Source organism: Condylura cristata, unplaced genomic scaffold (genome assembly GCF_000260355.1).
Source record: "Condylura cristata isolate star-nosed mole 26May11 unplaced genomic scaffold, ConCri1.0 scaffold00021, whole genome shotgun sequence".
NCBI classification, from domain to species: Eukaryota; Metazoa; Chordata; class Mammalia; order Eulipotyphla; family Talpidae; genus Condylura; species Condylura cristata.
Window position 1 is genome coordinate 39,076,338 of NW_004567122.1, and position 7,807 is coordinate 39,084,144.

General features: G+C 48.1%; 2 protein-coding genes across 2 annotated transcripts; both read left to right on the forward strand.

The window, feature by feature from the left end:
- Nucleotides 1-1,828: 1,828 nt before the first annotated feature.
- On the forward strand, nt 1,829-3,697 carry LOC105853912 (endogenous retrovirus group K member 5 Gag polyprotein-like). The gene has a single exon (XM_012727783.1). It carries the CDS (start codon nt 1,829-1,831, stop codon nt 3,695-3,697), a length of 1,869 nt encoding a protein of 622 aa, XP_012583237.1.
- An 8-nt stretch (nt 3,698-3,705) lies between these two features.
- Nucleotides 3,706-5,618, forward strand: LOC105853913 (endogenous retrovirus group K member 9 Pol protein-like). The gene is given in 2 exon segments (XM_012727784.1): nt 3,706-4,489; nt 4,492-5,618. Coding segments are annotated over 2 exon segments (1,911 nt in total).
- Nucleotides 5,619-7,807: the final 2,189 nt, after the last annotated feature.

Here is a 7,807-nt window from a genome sequence, read left to right on the forward strand (position 1 = left end):
AGAGGTCTGCCTCGCCATGTGGTCACCTCCAGGGCAGGCGGGAATCGAACTCATGCGGAAGTGGCCTCAGCTTCCCAGTGCAGTGCTTTAACCCGCTGCGCCACCAGGAAGGGCCCTATCTGAGAGTTTTTTTAAAAAAAGATTTATTTATTTATGCATACAAAGCTGGGGTACAGGCCAGAAGTGCAGGGGCAGTGAGAGGATTCACCAGAGACAGAGCGGGGAGCAGATCACGCAGATCCACTAAGTACACTGCTGAGGGGAGCAGCCGGTGGGTCAGGAGAGGTCTGCCTCATCATATGGATCACTTCCAGGGCGAGTGGTAATCATACTCATGCTGAAGTGGTTTTTTAGCTTCTTAGTGCTGTGCTTTAACCTGCTGTGCCACCAGGGAGGGCCATATATGAGATTTTTTTATGTTCATGTGTTTAATATTTCTAGATATATAATACCAGTGTCCACAATATAACTTAACTGGCTCAAATTCATTTATTATCAAGAGACAATGTTCTCCTGAGTTCTTTCCAGGACTCTAGTGACTTATAGGCATTTAAGATCACTTTCTTAAATGACTTGTTCAGAGTGATGTAATAATTGTTATAAACTTATATAAATGTGATCTGGTAATTGAAGATTCTACACTGCTTTCAGTCTTTAAATAAAGTAACACTCGATTTTTCAATGCATTGAAAATTGATTTGGCCACATCTGATCATCTGGAATGAGAGAGATTATAATAGATGGAATTGATCCTTTCTAGGGCACAGAAATAGTGAGTATTTTTATATTATTATTATTATTATTATTGTCTGATGCTTTTTGTGCTTTTGTATTGTGCACTTTTCTTATTTTGTAACTTCCCATCCTCTTGGGAAAGCAAAAGCTAGAATAGACAAAGAAGGACAGGAACACATGGGTCTGTGGTGGTGAACTATTGTTCTTTGGTGGTGGGTGCACCATGGCAACAATGTCTGGGTGGGACACACAATTCCGTAATGGAGAAAAAATGAAAACAATATTAACTTACTAAAAAATTAAAATAAATGAAAAATGACAAAAGCCAAAAATTTAGAATTGAAATGAAAACTGTCTAGAGATCCGACCTGACCTATTTAACCATTAAATGAAAAATTGAACTAATTATAAATTTGAAAAACAATGTTGAATAACTAATTCAGAATAAAAAGTTTGATGTGTCTTCGTAGTGCTTATACAGATGCTTTTAATCTCTACATTTTGCCTAGTTAAGACTTGTGAACTTTGGGAAAAAAATAAGTTACATTGATAATATTTGATATGTAAGAATGATTGCTGCGAAATAAAGTGACAATTTACTGAATATAGAAACACATAAGTATGTATGCCTGCAAATTATAACACTGTTGGGTCCTTTGCCTGGACAGACCTCCCCACCTCCCCCACAGAATCATATGCACACTGTTGTGTGGAAACAAAGAATGAGCCATGGGTGCTGGAACAGAAAAACAGGAGGCAGGAAGTGTTCCTGCCTTGGTTTGCTACCTTGTGTTTACGTGACTGTTCTTTGACCCCCATGTTATTGTCGCATGTTATTGATGCACTTGCTGAGAACTTCCGCCTACCCCCAGCCCCAGGCTCCATGCTGAAGGGTATAAATAGGGAAGGAGAGAAAAATAAAGGGTGCCTTTGCTTGCTGACCAAGAAGTGTGTGCTTTAATCCTGACGTCCTTCGCTCAGACCATCTCTGCTGTCGTGCTGGCGTGGCAAACTGGAGGTCCCACCGAGATCTGAGAAAGAGGGAGCAACGGACAGGGTCATCCTAGACCGGTAAGGACGTATTGGGGTAGAAATGGGATCCACAAATAGTAAGGAAGAATTAGTTTATCAAGTTTCAAAGCTTTTAGAGCAGCAGGGAATGGCAGTTAAGCAGCGCACCATAGAAGCCTTCCTTGGAACAGTGGTTTCAGCAAGTCCGTGGTTTTTAACGGGAGGAGGCTTAAATATTTCAGATTGGGGACAAGTAAAAAGGGACCTACAGAAACGCTTACAGAGAGAGGGCACCGATAGTTTTCCTACTTCCATCTTTTCGCTATTGCGCTTAGGCCATGATGCTCTGCATACTGACAAAGTTAAGGTCAGGCAGGAGGTTGCCGCGGCTAAGGAAATACTAGAGGAAATACAGGAGGAAGAGACCCGTCGATCCCTCAGGTCGGCAGAGGGATTTCAGGGGGACAGAAAGTCTGACATGGTTGAACGAACTTCGGAACCTAATGACAGCTTGGGCCTTACGCCCAAGTCTGTGCGTCTGCGGGCTATACCTCAGACCCATCTAGATTCTGATTCTGAGGGTAGCCCCACCTCTAGTACAGAGGAGAGCTTATTTGATGAGGAGGAACAGTTAACACAGGAAATTAAGGCACTCCAGAAAAAACTACAACACTGTAAGGCCAAAAATACCCCAATAACGACAACTCCATCAGTCCCGCCCGCCTATAGTGAAGATTGGGGACAGGGAGTGACCCATTGGGGTATTAATAACAATTGGGAGATCGGAGATGAAAAAAGAAGACAAGGGGGTATCCAGTTTTGGCCTCGGCATACAGTCGCTCCAGTTATAGAGGTGCCCGACCCGAATAACCCCGGTCAGGCACTGAGGCAGCATGTGGCCCTGAGCTTCAAAGAAATGAAGCAACTGAAGGAGGCTGTGTCCGCTTACGGCGCTCAGGTGCCATTTACGCTTGCTATCGTAGAATCCTTCACGGTGTTAAACCTTACACCTAGTGATTGGCAACAGTTATGTCGTGCAGTATTGTCTGGGGGCGATTACCTGCTGTGGAGGGGTGAATACCAAGAGAATTGCGTACACACAGCCCGGTTGAACGCACAGGCAGGACAGGCGCAGCGTAATTTGGACATGTTGACAGGGGCCAGAGCCTATGCGGATTTGGCCAATCAGATTGTGTTCGACCCTGCAGTATATCTGCAAGTGGTGGCCGCTGCTACTAAAGCATGGAAGGCTCTCCCCAACAAGGCGTCAGGTGATCAGTTGTCCAAGTTCCTACAAGGACCCTCTGAACCCTTCCAAGATTATGTAGATAGGTTGTTACAGTTGGCAGGCAAGCTATTTGGCAATGTAGCCACAGCAATGCCCATAGTGAAACAATTGGCATATGAGAATGCCAACAAATACTGTAAAGAGGCCTTGCGCTCGCATAGGGCCAAGAGTCTAAATGAATATATTCGGATCTGCCGGGACATTGATGGGCATTTTATTCAGGGCCAGGTCATTGCTGCTGCCCTTAGGCCCGGGCATGGACCCCGGGCCACTGGCAATAAGACCTGCTTCAACTGCGGCGCCTCGGGCCATTTCAAAAGGGAGCGCCCACAACTTGCTCAAGGGACAACTACCAGACCAGGGAGGTGTCCCCGTTGTAGGAAGGGAGCCCATTGGGCTAATAATTGCAGATCTAAAACAGATATAGACGGAAGGCCGCTCCCTTCCCAAGATCAGCAGCAGGGAAACGGGTGGAGGGCCTCGCTCCAGGGCCCCAGAACCTCAGTGTATGGAGCAATGACGCCAGGAATCAGGGGAACTTACTCCGGCAGTGGCCGTATCCAGTTCATCCCACAGGGCAACCCTTTCGCATTACAGACCTCGCCCGCGCCACCCCAGGAAGCACAGGACTGGACCTCAGTACCTCCGCCCGAGCAATCTTAACAGCCCAAATGGGGGTACAAGCCCTGCCTACGAATGTACATGGGCCATTCCCCAAGGGAACGCTGGGACTCATTTTGGGGAGAAGTAGTACCATTTTGAGGGGAATCCAAGTTCATCCCGGGGTGATTGATGCGGACTATCAGGGAGTCACGCATGATGTGACTGTTATCCCCCAAGGAGACCGCATTGCCCAACTGCTTCTAATACCTACAGTTACTACCTCTAACCCCACGATACGTGCTGACAGAGGCAGCGGGGGCTTTGGATCTTCCGGCCCTGCAGCTTTTTGGGTAGCCCGCATGAACGAGAGGCCATGCTTGAAATTAACTATTGAGGGTAAACTATTTAGTGGAATATTGGACTCTGGGGCTGATGTCTCCGTCCTGTCCTTATAGGCATGGCCCAAGAAATGGCCGTTGGAAGCCAGTACAGCCACTCTGCAGGGTATAGGACAAGCCAGTCCCAACAAGAGTGCCAAAATATTGAAATGGCAGGATGCTGAGGGCCATAACGGCTATTTTCAGCCTTATGTCCTTTCAGACCTGCCTGTGAACCTCTGGGGAAGAGACATTCTTCAGGAAATGGGGGCTGTTTTAACCACTCACCCTGTGACACCCCCCGCTGCCCAAATTACGCAGTGCCTGGGGGGGGGGAAACTGGGACGAGGGTCGGGAAGGAGTCTGCAAGGCCGGTCACAACCCCTAACGCCAGAAGAGCAAGTTACCAGACTGTCAGGGGACCGACGTGGTTTGGGCCATTTTTAATCAGGGTCACTGTTCCGGAGCCTGCCCCACTCCCTATAACTTGGAAATCAAATAAGCCAATTTGGGTGGAGCAGTGGCCCTTAACTCAGGAAAAACTGCAGGCCGCTCATAATCTAGTTCAAGAACAGCTGCAGGCTGGACACATTGTTCCCTCCACTTCGCCTTGGAACACACCTGTCTTTGTTATAAAAAAGAAATCTGGGAAATGGAGACTGTTGCAAGACCTCAGGGCTGTTAATGAGATCATGGAGCCTATGGGCCCACTTCAGCAGGGACTACCCAACCCCTCCGCCATACCCCAAGAATGGCATATCATCATAGTAGACTTAAAGGACAGCTTTTTTAATATTCCCTTGGCAATGCAGGACTGTCCTCGCTTCGCCTTTAGTCTTCCATCCGTAAATTTTAAGGAGCCAGCCTTGAGATTCCATTGGGTGGTGCTTCCACAGGGCATGGCAAATAGTCCCACCATATGCCAAACTTATGTTGCTGCTGCTTTAGAGCCAGTCTGCCACCGTTTCCCACAATTGTACATTGTCCATTATATGGACGACGTGTTATTATCTGGACCCGATCAGCCACAATTGCTCCAGGCTTATGCCCAAATGCAACAAGACCTAGAAAGGGTAGGACTCCTCATAGCACCAGAAAAGGTCCAGATGCAGGCCCCTTACTCCTATCTTGGCTACAGATTAGGATCCGGTAATGTAAGGCCACAAAAATTGACTCTAAATACTTCTTCCTTGCAAACTCTGCATGATTGGCAACGGTTTTTGGGAGATGTTCAATGGATGCGCCCCTTTCTTGCCATTACAACCAATGACCTGAGGCCGCTGTATGAGATACTTGCGGGAAATCCAGATCCCACCTCTCCCCGGGCCTTAACACCTGCAGCTAAACAAGCCCTAAGACTTCTTACAGATAGTATCGAAAACATACACCTCCATCAAATTGACTATAGCCTCCCGTTACAATTCATCGTGCTTGCTTCGAAGCTTGCCCCTACAGGAGTCTTTTGGCAAAAGGGACCTATATTATGGGTGCACATGCCCATGTCCCCCGCTAGAGTGGTTACCCCTACTATGAAGCAGTCTTACAACTACTGTGGTGGGCGATTAGGATTGCCACGCAAACATTTGGCATACAGCCTGGCATAGTTATAGTGCCTTATACCAAAGAACAATTGACACATTTTCAGCAATATAATGATGGCTGGGCTCTCTTCCTTGCCTCCTTCGCCGGCAAGTTAGACTCCCATTATCCTCAACATCTTTTGATGGGTTTCTTCAAAAATCACCCCTTTATATTTCCCTGGATAGTAAAAGACAACCCCATACCAGCCGCACGAACGATCTTTACAGACGCCTCCCCCGGAGGCAATGCAGTGGTAGTTACTGGAACGAAGGTATGGAAGCGCCCTGTAGGGGACGTATCCGCCCAGGTTGCGGAAGTGATGGCCTGCCTCTTCACCTTACAGCTCTTTCCACAGGAACCTGTAAATTTGTACACGGATATTGTGTACATGGCTCACATATTTAAGCCCCTGGAGACATCAGCATATGTCTCACCTACCTCCAAGGTCCAACACGCACTAAGTTGTGTTCAGTATCTCATATGGCTATACACAGAACCTCTTTTTGTTGGGCATATCCGCAGCCATACGCAGCTACCTGGTCCCTTGTCTGTGGGTAATAACCTAGCTGATAAAAATACCCACATTTGTCTTAATGCTCATGCCTCAGACCTGCACGACAAATTTCATCTCAATGCACATTCCCTCCAACACCATCTTCAGTGCACACGAGAAGCAGCACAGACTATTACAACCTCCTGCCCCCGCTGTGCCCCCTTTTTGCACGACCCTACGCTCGGAGTTAATCTGCGTGGCTTGCACCCAAATCACCTATGGCAGATGGATGTCACACATATACCTGCTGCAGGACGGCTAAAGTTCGCCCATGTCATGGTAGACACCTTTTCGGGTGTCATTTTCGCATCATTACACGTTGGCGAACGTACTAAAGATGCTATAGCACACTGTTTGTCGGCCTTCGCCTACATGGGCAAGCCGCAAACCATAAAAACTGATAATGGCCCCACATATACCAGTAAAAATTTGCTTCCTTTTGCCAATATTATGGCATTTCCCATAAAACCGGGATCCCTTATAATCCTATGGGCCAGGCCATTGTGGAAAGGGCCAACCAGACACTCAAAACAATATTTTCAAAAAATAAAAAGGGGGGAGTATGCCCCCTCCCCGACCACCCAGCTGTCCACCATCCTCTTTATTCTCAATTTTTTGACCGTGGACATGGAAGGGCGGTTGCCCATGGAACGCCACACGTATGCTAGATCACGTGATCTTTGTTGGGTCTGGTGGAAGGACCTGCAATCCGGGCGATGGATGGACCCTACTCCTATGTTGGCAAAGGTGAGGGGGGCAGTGTGTGTTTTTCTCCCAGGGGCAGACAAACCTATCTGGGTTCCGGAACGCTGCGTATGACCAGTGAACCAGGATGCGGAGCCTGGCACTTCCCCTGCTGCAGACGCTGACCCTAGTCATAATGGCAAGAACACACCTGAGGTGGAGCCTGGTAAGAAACTCCCCACTCCTGATGTCGGTGAGCAAGAATAGTCCCCTTGTTTTCGCCTAGGTATCTCTGTGGCCCCCAGGCCTGCCTGGATGCAGTTCCCATGATGCTGCAATGCGGGCACGCTTTTAATGCCATGGTCACCTGGAATCAATCGGGTATATTTGAGACATCTCTAAAGATAAACTATACCGCCGGACGAAATTTGACCATACAATCCTCCACTTGCATTCTTGCCCCCTTTTTCTTTGTACTGTGGAACTCCACTGTGGGGGGCGAGGTTTTCAATTGTTCTTCCAGGGACTGCAGACAGAGCGATTGCTGGGATGGCTCTGATGGCACGCTGGTCGTTCGAGTGCCCGCGGTGGTTCCCCTGGTATCCCAGGAGCGGCAGGAGATTGTGCTCTATCGACAGCAGTGGGACTTCAGGATCACCGCTGCAACTGTTGCTGCTGTTGCCATCTCCGCCACCGCTGCCACCATGGCTGGCCTTGTGTTACAACAGACAGACCTGACGGCGGAAGTTGTGGACTCTCTTTCTAGTAACGCTTTTGAAATTGTAAAACTGCTGAATGCCTATTTGTGCGGCCCATGTAATTTTTCTTTCCTAATTACACCTTGCAGATGGCCCATCATATTGTTACCCAAGTCCCTTCTATTCAGGCGACTTCTATCCAGGCGACCTCTTGGTGGAACGCGATGGCTAGGTTTGGTGGCTGGGGAGCGGTGGGCAGGAATGCTCTCACTTGTGT

Excerpts from the sequence above, each read along its gene's own strand:
- LOC105853912 (XM_012727783.1), top strand. The coding sequence starts at position 1,829 with ATGGGATCCACAAATAGTAAGGAAGAATTAGTTTATCAAGTTTCAAAG.